At 53.0% G+C, this 17982-nt stretch overlaps 1 protein-coding gene across 2 annotated transcripts in view; it reads right to left on the reverse strand.

Moving 5' to 3' along the window:
* Nucleotides 1-542: 542 nt before the first annotated feature.
* LRRC75A (leucine rich repeat containing 75A) overlaps nt 543-17982 on the reverse strand; it is a 43327-nt gene continuing 25887 nt past the window's right edge. The window contains exons 2-4 of one of the 2 annotated variants that reach the window (XM_019757415.3): nt 13381-13509; nt 3935-4050; nt 543-1333 (exon numbers count right to left, since the gene is read on the reverse strand). In XM_019757415.3, coding sequence (XP_019612974.2) covers nt 793-1333; nt 3935-4050; nt 13381-13509 — 786 coding nt within the window. In that variant the 3' untranslated portion in view covers nt 543-792. The remainder of the gene's footprint in view (nt 1334-3934; nt 4051-13380; nt 13510-17982) is intronic. The other variant, XM_019757416.3, reaches the window with a different exon arrangement.

Genomic DNA, 17982 nt, shown 5'->3' on the forward strand with positions numbered 1-17982 from the left:
TACTCTTAACCTCATCCTGGTCCTCCCAGTAGGTTTTGGGAATGTGTTCAAAGTGTCGGATTATTTTAGGGGCTTAGAAGCAATTTTATGGTAAAGGGGTCCTTAATCCTTTTTAAAAGCCTCCACATGAGCGACAGTGGAATCCACGTTAAAGTCTGATAGTCTAGGGCAGGGGAATAGTGTCGGGTTTGAGTAGGCCTTTCTGTGCATACCTGTGGGCACCATCTGCCCCAGATCCCCTAGGGTGCTATGTATTGATGGGGGGTGTTGGTCCCATGGACAGGCCCCTGGAATCATGGGTTTGAGGGAAGTCAGTTAACAGCCCAGGGTTCCACAAAGAGGAGGTAGACAGCCGTCAGTCCACATGGGGACAAGGCTTCTGGAGTCTGGCAACCTGTCCCCTACCCCAGCCTCCTTCAGTCAGGAGTTAGAGTAGGAAGATTCCAACCTGACTTGTGCAAGGGCACAGATCAAAGTCCTGGGTTGGATGTAGGGCCCCAACTCCACCTTTGCTGGAGTAGATAGCTCAAACAACACAGCTCAAAACTTGCAGCATCCATTAAATCTGGGCTGATACCTGGAGCCAGAAGGCAGATAATGGGATTGACAAGGGGGGAAATGGAGTGAGAAGTATTACACAGCCCCTCTTCCAGGTATTACAATGGGCTTCCTATGGGTGGGGCTGCCCAGTGCAGTACTGGGTTACAGCCTGAGCCCTGCCCTGTCCCATACCCTTAGTCCACCTCAAGCCATCCTACCCCAGACTTCCTGGTGAGGGCCCCCACTTTCATGTCACGTCTGAGCTTCACCTGCAGTCTCCCTGCCCTCCTGGTCTTGGGCAGGAGCCACAAGGTTCCATCTAGGGTCCTCCTGACCCACTGTCCCATCCTGGACCTCCTCCCCACCGCCTGGGCCTTCACCCAGCTCCAGGATGGTGGGTAGGTGGCCCTGCTTCGGGGAGCGCTTGCGCAGGCTGAGCAGGAAAGGCTGGGGCAATGAGAAGATGTCCACGTTATTGCCCAGGTCAATCCACGTCACACTGGGGAACTTGCTGGGGTCCTTAAGGGTGTCGGTGAGGTCACGCAGCAGGGCTCGTGTCAGCCGGTTGCCATTGAGGGCCAGTGTGGTGAGGTGGGGCAGTGTGCTGAGTGCCGGCAGTAGCTGGAGGACCATGTCATCTGTGAGGCCTGTGAAGCCCAGCTCCACGCTATCCACCTGCTCCCCACATCGCTGCAGGTAGCTGCTCACCCGCTCCAGGTCACGGGAGGTCAGCGGGATGCCCGACAGATCCACTGTGTTGTCCAGCGGGTTCCCAGCCAGGACAGCCTTGAGGCTGGAGGGGAGAAAGGACAACCAATGGTCAAGCAAGTAGGCAGGCCTTTTCTCCAGAGGCAGCAGTGATAACACCGTGCAGCCAGCCTCTTCTCCAGGGATGGGAGGAAACGGACCTCTAATCCCCTGGCACATCTCAGCCTGGCTGGGTCCAGCTGGCTGGAGCCTGAGGGACCACGGGAGAAGCCCAAGTGTTTCTGCAGGGGCCAAGCGTTCATTCTGGTGTCACAATACCTGGACTTTTATCTTCTTTTTCTACTCAGGGTGACCTTTAGTTCGTTCCTTAACCTCTCTGCCTGTTTTCCCCGAAAAATGGAGCTAATTGAGTGCTGCGACAAGGTCCTTATGTGAAGTAAGTTAATAAGTGCAAAGTATTTAGAACTGCCTTGTTTAGGTGAGTGATGAATTAATCACTTGGGCTGAGCTTCCTGCTTCCCCAAGAGTGGCACAGGATCTGAGGCTTCCCTTGTCAAGGCCATCTTCCCCACCAGATGGGGGATCCTTAGGGAGAGCCCTGCAGGACAGCAGGCGGGGAGCCTGGGAGCTGCTGGCTCCCAGAGGCTGAGTGCTCTCCTCTCTGCCTGCTGCCACTCCTGCTCTTCTTTCTTCCTCTGCCCCTTGCTCTGGGGCCATAGCTCCCCATTTCCAGGTACCCCAGGCAAGCTCTTAGGCCCCACCTGGGACGGAGAGGGAAGAGGGAGGGCGTGTTCACAGCCTGCACACATTAATAACAGCAGCCCAAGCAGGATCACAGCTGGGACTTCCTTTCTGCAAAACCTGTGTCCTCAGGATCTCCTGGAGCTGGAAGGCTGCCCACAGTTTGCTCATCTTGCCCAGCCCCAGGGAGTTTGAAGGTAAAGCTCTCAAGGCCTGACATGTAAGGGCTTGGAACACTGCCTGACATTTGTTTAGCGTGATTTAAGTGTTTGCTGTAATTCTTATCAATGTCATTAATAAAGCAGGCCTATTACACCAGAGAAATAGGTAGTGTGGCGGTTAACAGCCTGAGCCTGGGGTTTGAATCTAGTATTCCTGCCCCTTACTAGCCGGCTGACTAACTAGTCAAATGGCAGAAGTTACAGCCCCTACCTTGGTCAATCCTTCAGCAAGTGTTTGTTAAGCTCCTACTAGGTGCTGCGTGCTGCCCTAGGCACTGAGGCCACAGTGGTGAACAAGATGGGCAAGACCCCCATTTTCATTCTGCCTGAGGGGGGCTAGACAACAGACAAGGCAATGTGAGTGAAGTGAGAGAACAGCTTGGGAGGCATGGCTACTGAGGGAAGGCTTCTTTGAGGGGTAACATTTAAGCTGGCACGCAAAGAAAATAGCACGCCATCAGAAGGCTTTGGTAAGAGTTCCAGCAGGAGTGCAAGTGCAAAGGCCCTGAGGCTAGAAAGCTTGGTGTGTATGAACCAGCAGGAAGGCCAGCCTGGCTGGAGTATGGGAGAGTGGAGGGGAGAGACCAGAGGGGCTGAGGGCCCATCATATAGGGCCCTGTTTGCATTTCACTCAGTGTGACCTGGAAGCCACTAAAGGGGAGCGAGGCTTCTGAGGCTTCACACATAATGAACTGAGTGTATGTGTGTATGTGTGTTGGGGAGATAGAAGAAGAGGCCCCTGGATCCCAGCAGGGCAGCTCAAACTTCCAGCTCTTAAATCCTAAAGAAATGGCTCACAAAGTCTCATGGCATTTCAGGTTCCATGGGTCCTCCTGGCCTGCTCTGTCCCCAAATATGGCCACTGCCCTCAGCCCAGTGGGAGCCTCACTTTCTCCACCTGGGAAGGCCTCCCCTAGGATTCACCTCCTGCTCCCCAACCCCCAACTTGGAGGGTGGGGTTGTCCTGAAGGGAAAGGAGCTAGAGAGCTTTTTTCTCAGTGAGGGGGTGTCCTTCCCCTCCCCAGCTGCAGGACCTGGAAGGATGAGCCCACGGCAGCATCAAGGCCCTGCCAGTCTTGCAGAACCCAAGGTGCTCTGCCCCCATGGTCACTTGCAAGAAAGGCAGAGGTGCTTCCTCCTCCAGAAAGCCTTCCTTCCAGCTCCCCTCCACTTGCTTCCTGTCACAGCGCACAGATTGTGTCCCACGTGCCCCTCTCCCCCAGTTTTCAGAGGGCCACAAAACCCCTGAGGGTCCTCACTGCTGCATGGGCCAGGGATATGCCTGGGATCTGGGTTCCCCTAGGGGATATCCAGGAGAATTAGGGGGTGGGGGTTCCAAGAGTGTGTCCATGTTCAGTGCACCAGGAATTAGAAAACTTATGCCACCCCCTGCACCCATCCATCAGAATGGGCCCAATACTCCCCAGCTCCCACCCCACAGACCAGGGCCCTGCCTCCAGTGCCTCTCATGGCTCATGCCCACCTGTAATGCCCTCCTGGCTGCTTTCTCTCACCCCTGAATTGTCTTTTAATTTCACCTCCTTCAGGCAGCCTTCCAAGACAACCCTCTCTGGTCCAGCTCTTCCCTTCACCCCACTGTCCTGGGAGCGGGTGCTGTGCACACACCCAGCCTGCCATAGACTGACTGTGGGCTGCTCTTATAGGCCGGGTCGGGTGGAGGGAGGAGGGGCAGGGCAAAAACACTTCAGGTGACCATGACTCACCAGGCCTGTGGCTTCCTCTTCACCAGCCCCCGGTGCCGCCTCCATTGGGAATGGGGGCTGAGATGGTATGTCAGCTGCCGGCACAGCTTCTCCATGGCGCCCAGGGCATCGCCTTCCTGCAGAGGTAAGCACAGGCGGGGGTCCCTGTGTTGCTGGAGCGGGAGGGGGGGAGCCCAGGCCCCATCTCCAGCTTCCTGTCCCTGCAGGAAGAGCATGGCACCCCCAGGCTGAGGAGGGAGGCCTGATAATTGCTGACTTAAGGTGGGTGCCCTTAGCAGAGAGCAGTGGTTGCAAACTGATCTGCACAGTAGTTTTAGTTTTTGTGAATTGGTTGCTAATATAAAAAAAATGGAGATTTATATAAAAGTCTGGATTCCAAGTGACCTGACAATTGACTAGAGCTGAGTTGCCAGCTGATTCCTTAGCCAGGATTCACCATGGTCCTTGCCACTCCCCAGCGTCCAGGGCCATTCTGCTCATTCACTGGTTCAACAAATATTTATTGAGCCCCTACTAGGTGCCAGGCACTTGTTCTAGGAGCTGGGGACACAGCCATGAACAAATGTCCTTGCTCTTGTATTTCACATAGAGGAGGAAAGTGAAATATTTTTACCATGTCTTTTACCTCTGTCAAAAGTGGGAAAATAAAGGAATGAAGGGGCCACGTCTTTCCCAGCCCAATTTACTCATCTTTGTTACCTGTCTGGCCCATCAGCATTTGATTGGAGACCCTGGGTGCTATGGCCTGAATTTTGTCCCCCCAAAATTCTTAAGTTGAAGCCCTAACCCCAGCACCTCAGAATGTGACTGTATTTGGAGACAGAGGCTCTAAAGAGTAAGGTAAAATGAGGTCATGTGGGTAGGCCCTAATTCAGTGACTGGTGTGCTCATGAGAAGAGATGAGGACACAGACATATACAGAGGAAAGACCACGTGAAGACACAGGGAGAAGATGGCCATCTACAAGCCAAGGAGTGAGGTCTCAGAAGGAACCAACCCTGCCAAGCCCTTGATCTTGGACTTCTGGCTTCCAGAACTGTGAGAAATAAATTTCTGTTGTTTAAGTGGTATTTTGCTATGGTAGCCCTAACTAATACTCTGGGTGAAAGGGTGCAGCAGAGAGATATTAGAGACTCCAGCTCCATTCCACGGGAAGTCAATTCAATAGTCACTGAGCCCTGGGACAGTGAGCGGCCGAGAGCATGTGCTCCTGCCAGATGGTCCAGTGCCAGGGTCAAGGGCCGGAGTGCCAGGGCTTAGATGCAAACCCACGTGTGATAGCAACGTGGATGTGGCGAGGTTCAACCATTAACCCACGTCCAGTGCTCGGCAGAGCACCTGGCACAGAGTGAGCACTCAGTAAACTCTAGCTTGAGTCTTATTATCATCATCATCACCACTCTGCTAATGGAGAAGCAGCATACTGAGTAAATAAGAGCATGAACTTGGCACCAAAGTGTGGATTCAAATCCTTACTGTGTGACCTTGGGCAAATCGCTTGACCTCTCTGATCCATACCTGTGAAGGGGTAATAGTACTCACCTCACAGGGGATTTTGTGAGGATTAAATGAGTGATTACTTGTAAAGTGCTCTGAATACAGCTCAGCACATAGTAAGCTCTCTAGGAATGCTCAGTGAATCAATACTGTGCTGTACTGTAAGAGTAGCACCAACACACGGAACTCTGGCAGGGTAAAGAAGGAAGATTACTTCCGCCCAGGCTCAGATTTGAGGCTTTTAAGAACAGATGGACTAGTTTGTCCCTTATCCAAGGGCTTGGAGGATTAGGGGGGTGTTACAGGTGTGGGGGCAGGTGACAGTCTGAGGCCTGACTTCTTGCTACTTCCATGGCTACCACTTTGGTCCAAGCTACTATCGTCTGTCATGTAGGTTAGTGCACACAGACATTACACTAGGGCTTTATGGAATTCCCACAACACCCTAGTGTAGTAAATGCTTCATTGTTCCCATTTTACAGAGGAGGAAACTGAGGCTCAGAGAGCCAGGGCTGATGGAAAGGCAAGAGGAGGAGACTGAGGGAAGGAGACAAGAGATAGGAGGTAGGAAGAGAGGAGTTGAGTGTCCAAAGAGGTGAATATCTGCACAGGGATCCAGCAGACCAAGGAAGGCCCAAGACTGAATGGAATCGGTTTAGAGGAAACCTCTGGTCTCTAGTTCTCCAAGAGCCTCATCGCTTCCTACTGCCTAAGCCTGCCTGGGAAAGAAGCGAATGTCACCTGCCACTCCGAGCAACTGCATTTACAACTCCTAGAGCTGACATGTCCTGATTCCTAGACTTCATTTCTTGCTAAGCCTGGACATATGTTGTGTGTGATGGGAAATAATGGGTAGTGAAGCAAGCAGGGGCTCCATCATGGGGGTTGCAAGGGAATCCCTGGAAGGGGAACAGCAGGGTCACATGTGCATGTTAGGGCCACCCCTCTGACTGGGAGATGGAGAAAGGGGTGGACTGGAGGCAGAGAGGGTGACTCAGGGCCAGGCCCATCTGCTTATGTGTGGTTTGGGGCATCCCCACCAGACCCATGGAAAGGGCTGAAAGTGACTCAGGCCACCACACTTGACTGACAACGCACAGGATGGAGAGGGTATGAGCAGGGCGGGGATGAGGAGGGATCTTGGCTTTGGGCTTGGGACCTAGATAGAAGGCAAGAGGCTCTGAAGAAGCGGGTGAAAAGGCAGGACAGAGGGATGACCGGCTCCTGTGGGGCCATGTGGAGTTTGAGGGGCCTGTGGGACCTCCAGCAGGGAGATGTGATTACATTTATGAGGCTGGGGCTCAAAACAGGCCCAGGCTGGACGTGTCCATTGACATCTGATTAAAGTCCCTGGCCAGGAAACGAACCAAGGGTGAAGGGAGGGGGAATAGCTGCAACCTCAATGGGGCAGAAGCATAATGGACGGAACAGAGAAGCAGAAGTAAGCAGAGCCATGGACGCCGAGGAGAGGGGGGCGGGTGGGGCTGCAATGAGGAGGCCTTGGCCAGCACAGGCTCCGGGACAGGCGGTCATGGGAGGGGCCAGGGTGAAGGCCAAGTTTGGAAGCCAAAGGGAGAATGGGAGGTGACAATGGGTATGGTGATCTAGAGCCACAGTTCTTCACCTGGGACTCACACTCTGGGATCACCAGGGAGCTTTAAAAAACAGCTGCCTGGGTTCCCACAGCAATGGGTGAGCAGTTCGGGTGCGGGTTTTTAAAAGCTCTCCAGCTGATTCCCCTGTGCTGACAAGGTGAAGAAGCACTGCTTCATAAACTTTAAAACAAGAAGGACCGGTGGGTGGGATCTGGTGGTCTGCCCAGCGTCTCTCCTGGGACTGCCCCAGGACAGAATGTTGCCAGTCTCCCACAGCACCTGCTCCAAAGCTGAAAACAGCTCCTCAGCTTCAGCTCCTTCTCCAGCCAATTCCCATGGTTTCTAAAATCAGGGACCACGGGCTCTCCCTCCATCATCTAGGCCTGGGCATCTGGGCCTTGAAGGAAGAAACAAGAGGAAGAAAAGGAGGCAGAGCAGCGGCCGCAGCGTGCCGGCACTGCCACCAGGGGGCATCCGTGCGCAGGGCCAGGCACAGGGCTGACGGCACTCCGGCCCCCTGCACCTGGGAGACGCCCGGAGCCTGTTCCTCTTCCACTAAACCGGCACAAGAGATACAGTCACTTAACAGAGGTGATTTGACACTAAACGTGAGCTAGTATCTTCACAGAAGTGAGCGCTCCCCGCTGCTTGTCTGGACTAAGTAAACAACAGCTAACGTTTCTAGAGCATCTACTATATATGGTAGGCATCGTCTCTGCGTTGCACACATGAACTCACAACAATCCAATGAAACACGGGCTACTGTTATTCCCACTTTACAAACGAGGGAACTGGAACATAAAGAGGTTGAGCCGATTGGCAAGCCACGCAACGTGCAAGATGGAATCAGGATCCAAACCTCAGCAGGCTCTGAGGCTGGGGTGCCCCAACTTCCATCCGGGCCTGCGCTCTGCTCTGCCCTCCTGGGGATAATCTTTTGCTTAGGTTAGTTCAAGGCGTTTCTATCAACTGCACGCAGAATGGCCATAAGCAGGCCCATCCAATTTTTTCTCAACTCCATCCCTTTTTGAAGCCCCTTCTAGGCCACCCTCCAGTGGAGAACAGGACAAAGCAGGCCAGGCCCAGACATGGAGTAAGAGGAGAAGGTGGGGAAAGGAGGAAATGCTGTTTCTGTGTGGTCTCAGCAGTAAGAAACAGCTGCCTCGCAGGTACAAAGCAGCTACTTGTGCAGCCCTGCGTGCCCCTTGTGCAACCCTGGCTGGGGAGCTCTGACAACAGGCACCGCATGTTACACACGTCCATGGGCCCTGCACCCAACACTCTGATCCATTTTCCCCTGGTCCCTCTCTGGGACCTTCTGAAAGTGCTGCAGTCCAACAGCCCTTTTGCGCAACCAGACCCCACTCCCACACCACAGCTGAGTGGTCCAGACGTGGGCATTGGAATCATGATGAGACAGGGACATACCCCTGACTCCTCAGGGCTGGACACTGACCTGTAATTGGGGAGCCACCTTGGCCTTATTTCCTGCCCTGTGGCCTGGGAAAGAGGGAGTGGGGAGTGGGGAGTGTGGTGTGGGGTAGGGTAGGGTGGGAGGAGGTAGCAGAGGGGAGATGTTTGCGCTGTTTGTCTGTAGTTTTAGTCCCTCTTTCAAGCTTGGCTGCCTTTGGGCCCCACAAGACTCCTCAAAATCAGGATAAATTCTCTTCCTAGCTTGAGGCAGCCCAAGTAGGCTTCTGGTACTTGCAGCAGAGTCCTAACCCACACTGGAGGCTCAAAAGCAGTTTTCGGAATCAATTCTGCAGCTCTTCCTCCCACCCATGAGAAAGGAAGGAGAAGGCAGGAGAGAGGCAAGTCAGGGGTGCCGGGCACTGTACTGCAGGGTGGAGCGTGGGGCAGGGCAGCAGCCTCTCGGGAACTGCCCAATGCTGGGGGCCCTGGAGAAGAAGCTGAGGGACTCTCACTCACCTGTCCGGGAAGATGCTGAAGGCAGACCTGCACTCCCCTCCAAGAGGGGTCCCATTGTAGGGACACTGCCCCATCTCTCAACTGTCAGGCAGTGACACCCACCTGCCATCTTCACTACCCCAGGCACATTTGTTTGCTGAACCCAGGAGCCAAACAAGCAATGCCTTCCACTGCTATATGCCCAAAGGCTTCCCTCATTCATTCATAAATTCATTCATTCATCAAATACCGACTGCCTGGCCTACTCTGCACTGGAGACCATGTGCTATGTTTTCTGTTTACTCTCTCTTCTCAGTCCATTCTCTGCCCTTTTCTGTGCTCTGAAGGCTGAGCTCCACAGACAGCATCACACATCCAGCCCTTTTGCCCCTGGCTCCCATTTAGGTTAAACTAATGGGAGCAATTAGGAGAGAGATGGGAAGGCAGGGAGAGAGAAAGGTCAAAAGATTTATTTTTTCTCATGCCCTTCCTGCTTTAACATGTATGGCAGCCAGCTTCCAAGAGAGCCCCCACGACCCTGGCCTCAACGTGGTCTCCTTCTGTACTATCTCGGGGCTGATTTGGGCCATCAGTAGAATATGGCAACAGTCATGGTATGTTATTTCTGAGACTAGGTCATAAAAGATATTATGGCTTCTGCCTTGCTTTCTCTCGGATCACCCACTCTGGGAGGAGCCAGCTGCTATGATGTGAGGACACTTAAGCAGTCCTATGGAGAAGCCCACATGGCAAGGAACTGAGGCCTCCTGCCAAAGACCATGGAATGTGCCGTCCTGGAAGTGGGCCTGCCAAGCTCTGTCAAGCCTTCGGATACATGCAGCCTTGGCCAATGTCTTGAGAGACCCTAAGCTAGAACTACCTAGCTAAGTTGCTCCAGAATTCCTGACCTACAGAGGCTGTACAACAGTAAATGTGTGTTGTTTTAAGCCCTTAAGTTTTGGGGTGACTTGTTATACAGCAATAAAAAACAGCACGGTTCTGGAAGGCATTCTCATCCTGGCTCCAGCCACACAGCTTCCACCCATTGCCCCTTCCGTGGTAACAACTTCCTGCTGCTGCTAGAGTTTGGGGTCTCAGTGTCACCTGTTCATTTCCTTGATCCTGCCCACAACCCTGGAAATAGCTCCTGAATAAACTCTCTTAAAAAATCACAATGGAAAGGGTCTCCTGCTTCCTGGCAGGTCCCTGCCTGGTGCAGGATGTAACTGTGAACAGGACAGATGCTGTATCTTATCCTGCTGCAGTTTATATTCCAGTGTGCAAAGCAGACAATATGTTAGCCAACAAATAAATAAGCAAGATAATTTTGGAGACCAGTGAGTGAAATGAAGAAATAAACAGGGCCTGAGATAGAGGCTGACCAGGAGACCAACGCGAGGTAGGCTGATCAAAACGGCCACTGAGAGGTGACGTTCAGGCTGAGTCTGGAGGACAGGGAACCTCAGACAGAGGAGACAGGTGTGGTCAGGCACGATAGCGAAGTCCCTAAGGTAGGAAAGGATCTGGATCCCCCAGGAACAGAGAGGAGGCCCATGCGGCTGGAGCAGAGTCAGGAGGGTGGAGAGTGAGAGAGATGAGATAATATGGGAAGTTCTGGCAGGGCCAGGGAAGGAGTTTGAGTTTTACTTAAATTACAACACAATGCTGCACAGAAGCTTTTTTAGCAGGTATATATATGATCCAATTTACCTTTGCAATGGCTGTCTGGCTGCTCCCAGAGCCTAGAGAGGAAGCCCAAGAGTCCAGCCGGAGGCTGACCCAGTAGTCCTGGGAAAGCAGGACATGGCCGAGACTGGCCAGGATCCAGGGCCTCCAGCAGGGCTAACCCCATCTGGCTGACTCTGGAAATCTGGGTGGGAGGCCAGCCTGGTAATTTCCAAGACTCTGAGCCCACAAGGGCTGGGGTCTACGGTTGTGTCTTACTTGCCACATGTCCCACAACTGACCTGCGAGGTCTGAGGCCCCTGCTTGGCATGTGGTCAGTGCTCGCTGATTAGTCACACCTCAGCTTCTGTGCACGGAGTGGTTAGCTGTGCCAGGTACACACCAGTGCTTCGAGAATCATGTCACTGAACACTCAAAACAGCCCTACAGGAGAGAGTATTGTTGGGTCCACCTCAGTGGAGAAAATGAGGTTCAGCTAATTAAGTGATCTGAGAAAAGTTACCGGCAGGCAGTGAACAGAATGTTTGTGTCCCCTCATTTCCTATGTTGAACCCCAATCTCAATGTGATGGTGTTTGGAGGGAGGGCCTTTGGGAGGTAATTAGGATACGATGAGGTTATGAGAGTTATAAGAAGAGGCCAGAGAGTTAGCTCCCCTTCTTTCTGCCCCATGGGGACAGAGCAAGAAGGCAGCTGTCTGCAAAGCAGGAAGAGGGCTGTCACCAGGAACTGACCATGCTGACACCCTGATCTTGGACTTCCAGCTTCCTGTGAGAAATCAATTTCTGTTTATAAGCTACCCAGTCAACGGTAATTTGTTGTAGCAGGTTGAGGTAAGACAACCCAGGTATGGCTCCTCTTTTCCCCACCCAGATGGAAGGGACAGATCGCAGTGCTGGACCCTTGGCCACCCCTCCTTCTTAGACCTGTCCTGTTTCTGGGGTCTGACACGCGCAGTTAACCACCTGCAAGCCCTTCCTGTATGGAGGGAGGCGGGGTGCTTGGTTACTCCCACAGGCCCCTGCTCCTCCTGGACTGGCGGCATCCGTGTGCGCCCCAAGTGAGCTCTGACAGCCCAGAGACCCAGCATCTGAGCACCCTGACCCGTGCAGCACCGGGGCCCAATTCCCACCTGGGGTTCTCACCTGGAGTGTGGCCTTTCTCAGATCACTTCATTACCTGAACTTCACCTTCCTCAACACTAAACGGGGCATAAAAGTAACATCTCTCCTATTGAGCTGCTTTGCGTGGCCTATAGCCTGTCACGCTCTCACCTGTGGGTAACTAAATCCATGCTCCAGAAAAGGCAGGGGTCTTATACCTGCTGAGCCAGGTATAATCTGAATGAGTGGAGAGGGTGGTTCCAGCTCCAGCCTATGCCCGCGGCTCCTGGCACCAGCTCCTCTTCCCTGGCCTCGAGGATCTCAGTCACCAGCCCTCCTGACAGGCTCTTACCTCCGCCTATTTGAGCCCAGCACTCCTGCCTTCTGCTGCATCCCCACCAACCTGCCCCCACACCTGCTCCCAGCCCTCATAGCTAGCCCCCAACCTCCGAGTCTTGGCACCAAACAGTCCAGAAGCTGGAGAGAAGACCTAGACACAGTCCCAGATGGCAGGTCAGCCCCAAGCAAGGTTCCAGCCCCCTGAGTGACCGTATTCAAGTCCGCATTCAGGCGGAGCGAGGGGTGGGCTCGGGAACCGCCTCCTCACTCTTATCCCAGATCCTACTCTGAAAGAGGAAGCGTCCTCTCAGCACTCCTTGGACCTGCTCTGGCTTCCTGTCCCTGCCACAGAGGAAGCGCTTCTTTTGGAAGCTGCTGGAAAATGAGGGATGTAAGAGAAGGAACCAAAACAACACAGAGAAAAGCTCAGGCATGCAGCTGCCCCTACCCCTGGCCCTCCCTTCCCTGCGAGGGTCCCAATGGGCATGTCTGGGTAGGCCAGCCTGGCACCCAGCAAGGTTCCATGGCCCAATCCGGGCCCTGGAGCCAGGAGGAAGAGGGGCAGACCCTCCCATCCAGAAGGGGCTGAGCAGAGCCTGTGGAGCCCAGAGAGCCCTGGAGCTTTTCCTGCTCAGCTCCGGAAACCAGGCAGGTGGGGGACACGAGTAAAGTGGGTGGGTATAAAATGACACTCAACCTCAGGGAGAAGACAACTGGGAGTGGTGGGGACAGGCAAACCTGAGAGCACCATGCAGGGCCATGTTCCACTTGCATGGCACCTTTATGCAAAGAAGAAAAAGCCCGCCTCTAAACAGACATAATCTTACACCAGTGCCCATGGCTTGGTGGGCAGAGAGAGCCGGATTTGAACTGTCTCCTGTCTCCCCCAACCTCTGCCACTTCTGTTTGCATGTCTTTGTGCAGGGCACAAGCTACACAACTGTACATGGTGGCCCTGGCCCCACAGAACACGGGTGGCTACTCAGCTCCAGCCATATAGAAATGAGGGCTTCATGTTGCTGGAGCTCCCCATTTTTCAAGGGCAGCTGAATATAGGGATTGTGTGAAATATTCTGATTTTGAAATGTTGGCAGTGAATCCAGATTTAAAACACCCCACGGTCCAAACAAAACCTGTGCTGGCGTTGCCAATATGCAGCCTCCCCATGGATGTTGGGCTTCAGGATAGGGGGGTACCACAGGCCTGCCCTCTTGGAGCCTGTGTGTGGGCCCATCCTCCTTGGGCACCGAGCTGCTCTGCTCAGAAAGGTGCCTGCCTCACACTCCCAGACCTGGCTGGCTCGGCCACAGCCTCCCTACCGGCTTGGGGCAGTGGATGTAGCGGGCCAGGCTGATGATGAGATCGTGTGTGATGGGGTCCACCAGGTTCCGGAAGCTGGCGTAGCGGTACAGAACATCATCCAGCGAGGTCGATTCCATGCCTAGGTCCTGCAAGAGTAAAGGGTGCCCAGAGGTCAGGGGCAGTCCCACCCTACCCTCCAGTCCCACCCAAATGCCCAGAGCAGCCCCTGGAAGGCGGCTCAGCCTCTCCCACAGCAGAGCCCTGGCAAGGGAGGGGACGCCCCCTTCGAAGAGGCTTCCCAACCTGCAAGGAAACATCTACAGAACTTCCCCCTGGGGGCCAGGCAAGCTCCTGCAGAGATGGCCTCCAGTTTATAGTCCTCTCCCAAGATAGCGCCCCAGCCATCGCCTAATTCCCCAAGAAGGAAGCCAATGATGGGTGGCCAGGTGTGGCGCTCGTGGCTGTTTCTGCATCTGGAACTTTCAAAATGGCATGAACAGTAAATTCCCCTGCTTTGTGACAGGATCATGCATTGATATTTGTTTTCTTCTTGCTTCTGAAGTCATTTTTACTGCTCCTCTGAGCCAACTTCAGTGTCTCTTTGTATTGCGGGGTTTCTGAGTTGTGGGATTGAAGGCAGAAGCTGCCAGGCACCAGGAGGAAACCCCACTGGGGCTCCCAAAGAAAGGGTATCATGTGGGTCCTCCTGTTGGGAGGGGAGGGAGCCTGGTGCAAGGGACACTGCGTTGGGCAGGAACAGCGGCAGAAACCACAGGGACAGAGGTGCCCCAAGCCTGAGGAGGGAATAGGGATTAAGAGGTCCCACACACTAAGAGCCCAGGCTGAGAGCCCCTGCAGAGACCCCTGCCCACCAGCAAGGGATTCTAGGGGCTTGGCCAACAGCAGTGAGCACTGTGGATTAGAACCCAAGGGCCCTGCTCCAAATCTTCTGGATTGTGTAAGAACCCATGTTTCTTGCACAACCCCAGGGAAAGGGCAGGCACCTCAAACACGACTAAGCTTGAATATCCTACCAGCCAAGCCAGCGGGAGCTTGAAATAAATTGCTTTAGAGAAGTAAAGAAGCATGCTTTTCTACCCTGGAGTGTTGGACTAAACTTTATGCCCTCTAAGGTGAAAGAGCAAGAGTATACCTTCTGTCTTTTCTCATACCCCTCCCGCGGTTTCTGTTGTCCTTGGGGAGAAGGGCGGGAGCTGTGGTTCCTGCTCCTAACTTGGTACCTTGCACAAACCAGGCAATGACATTCCCACCCCAGGGACTGCCCCCACCTCACCCTGAGGACCAAGGGGGCCACTGAGGCTGGGCAGGGAAAGCAGGCACCACCCACTTTTTCTGCCCCCATCCTAAGCTCCCTAGGCCCCCAAGCCACATGTGCAGCTGCTTTAGCACATCCCAGAGAATGAGGCTCCCAGCCCAGGCTGCCTGGGTCCAGTGACCTGGGGACAGGAAGTGTGTGAGTGATGGGTGAGTCGCAGCAGGGGTTTGCTGTCATTTCAGTGGGATATCGTGAACTTTTAAAAATGCCTTCCTCATGTGATTCTTAGAAATCCCTGTAAGGTAAGTAGGCATCATTATTCCCAATTTACAGATAAAGAAATTAAGGCCCAGAGAGGCTGACTTCTTTAACTGTCAGAATTGCTGGAATCGATTGTACCAACTGATGACTACAATTCACACTGCTGTGTGGCATATTTGAAAATTGCTAATAGAGTAGATCCTTGTTAAGAAAACAAGCCAAAATGGAGTCACTTTTGCTAAGCCACATTACCAAACAAAAACTTGATAACCAACCTAATTGCAATTCCAGCCTCTCTCCTAGGAGTGGAATTTTAAACCACTCGACCTGGAAATTCCTGGTCGTCACTAGTGAGGTGATCTGTTTGATAAGAGCCCCTGCTTTCCCTGAAGGAAAGAACTTACCTGAAATAATCCCCTCATTTAACTTCATAGTTCCTCCCTTTCTGCCTATAAAAGCCTTCCATTTTGTACAACTCATCAAAGCACCTTTCTATTTACAAGATGAGATGCTGCCCAATTCATGAATTGCTTAATAAAGCCAATTAGATCTTCAAATTTACGTGGGTGAATTTTGTTCCTTAACACCCTAGTTCTCATCTCAAGCAAAAAAAAAATTATTTTTCTATTTTCTTTTTTTCTAACTGTATGAAGTGATGGATGTTAACTGAACTTACTGTGGTACTAATCGTTTCACAACATATATTAAGTCAGGTCAGTATGCTGTCTACCTTAAACTTTGCAGCGCTGTATCTCGATTATATCTCAATAACAATGAAAGAAAAAAAAATCACATGTAATAAAGATGTTAAAAACTTTTCAGGAATGGTGGGGACTGGGCCTGTGCCCCAGCCTGGGCCCTATTTTTGAAGGATTGCTCTGACTTATCTACCCCTGTGATGAGCTGGGCAGGAGGCAGGCTTGAGGGCAGAGATGTTGTCCTGTGGTTTGGTGGCAGACATTTCTAAGAGCAAAGAAAGACAGGGTCTTTGCTGGATGGGTCCGGAAGGGCAGGGTGTCGTGCCCGCTGCCTCTATTGGGAGCCTTGCTGAGCTACGCTCCAGCCAGTTCCTGCCCGTAATGGTTAGGGGCACTTGCTCCCTCCTCTTGTAAGAAAGGAATGGGTTTCAAGCTTAACTGAGGACACCAAACAGCCAGTCTTGGGGGCTCTGTTTTCTATTCGGCAGGAATTGAGCTCAGAGGCCAGCCCCCATAGATCCTCTGGCTGCTGAAATAATTTACTGAGGACCCAGATCTGGGGGCTCAAGGTTTGGCATGGATGCAAGGGGAGGTTCTGAAGTGCTGGCTGCCATGTGTAAGAGCTGAGGGCCTCTCCTCTGTAGAACCAAGTGCAACACTGCCTTGGACCTGTCTCTGCCCTGGCTTATTCAATCCCTCAGCCAGGCTGCATCCTGCGCAAGCTACCTACTGTCACCGAGCCTCAGCTTCCTCATCTGTAAAATGGGGATAGTGACCCAGCATCACAGGTAGGTGAGGGAAAGAAAACCAAGTAACAACACATGTTCCCCCACAGGGAAGAGAATCACTAACGGCTCCCCCCACCTCCTCCCCTCCCTTCTCCCCTTATGTAGTGTTTCTTAACCTTTTTTTGGACCACAGACCCATTTGAGAATGTCACAAAAGCCATGACCTGCCTCTCTAGAAACACCCAGGAGTCGGGGTAGGACAGGGAACTTGTTGCACACAATCTTTCTAGGCCTCATGGTCATCAGGGCAAGTTGGAGCTCTGGGGACACTCATGACCTCAGGACACAAACTATTACCCAGTAATGTACAAAAACATGGCCTCACCCTCCCTGGGGCAGGAGGAGGCTGGGAACACAGGAAGGCAGAAAGTCCAAGGGCTTGTGTTCTAGGGTCTGAGAAGGCCCATGTGTCAAAGAGCTGAGGCTGCCCTTCCCTGGGGCAGGAAGGTGGGGTGGAGGGCAGAGTCTGGGGTGGGAAGAGAGGGGTGGTTATTCCCATGGGCAGAGGCTAGATTTGTGGTCACAGGAAGAAGACAGAAGATGGACGTATTTTTCCTTTCCTGCCTGTCTTGCAGGTTGGCTGCCATGTTGTAAGAGCTGAGGGCCTTAGGTTGTGGACTTAATGCCGGCCTCCAACCTCCTCTGCTTCGCCCGTGTAGCCCTCTCCTCGGTGTGTATCCCTGCCCGAGACACGTGTGTGGCGTTCTCTTCTTACAGTCGCCCTGCATGTTCTTGGGAGAATGCACTGGATTATAGGCTCTACCCAACCCCCAAGTCACGTACGTCTGTAGGCAAGAGACCTTCTCTCCTCTTGGGATCTGTTCCCCATCTGTGAAATGGTCAGGTGAATTACACTAGCAATTACCAAACTATGTTCCAAGATTTGGGGACTGATGGCAACAAGAAAAACACCAAAAGAGTCAGCAAGGCTGCAGGAAGGCCCAGCTCTCAGCAGAGCAGCTCTACTGATTGCCCCTTGATATTTAGAAGAAAAAAAAAAGTTCTGTAGCTAATGCTTGAAAACCATGGACTGGATGACTGCTTGGGTTTATTGTGTTCCTAGCAGCCCTGCACCATCTCCCCATTTGCCCCTCCTTTTCAGGCCAGTAGAGGCCATCCCATCCTGGGAGGATCAAGAAAACCCTAGTTGCTAACCTCCAGGAGGTTGGGGCAGTTCTGGGAAGATGCAAAATGTCCTACCCTGGAGCCCCCTCCCTCCAGGTCCTCCTGTCACTCTGGGTGACCAGTATACTAACAGTGGCTCCATGTCTCCAGGCTGCTGTTGTCTGGGTTCATTTAGTCGTTGCTTGGGAGGGGACAAGGGGTGGGAAGGCAGGAAGGGAATAGGGAGGAGGGTCTCCCCAGGAAGGCAGATGTGGCCTTGCTCACTGTGCTTTGGGTAACTGTGAGTCATGGCCACCGCCCTCCCTGTGAATTCCAGCTGGGGCGGGGCTCCTGAAGGTCCCAGGGCTCCTCATTACAAGAAGCTGCAACAGGGAAAACCAGATGGGACTGGACAAAGGCTGCTGCTCATTTTATTGCTTTATTTCTTTCCTTTAACCCCACCTAGGCCCACGGAATGCTTGTGCTGCTTTA

This window comes from Rhinolophus sinicus, chromosome 12, assembly GCF_057876585.1.
Source record: "Rhinolophus sinicus isolate RSI-liver-muscle chromosome 12, RSI-T2T, whole genome shotgun sequence".
Taxonomy (NCBI): Eukaryota; Metazoa; Chordata; class Mammalia; order Chiroptera; family Rhinolophidae; genus Rhinolophus; species Rhinolophus sinicus.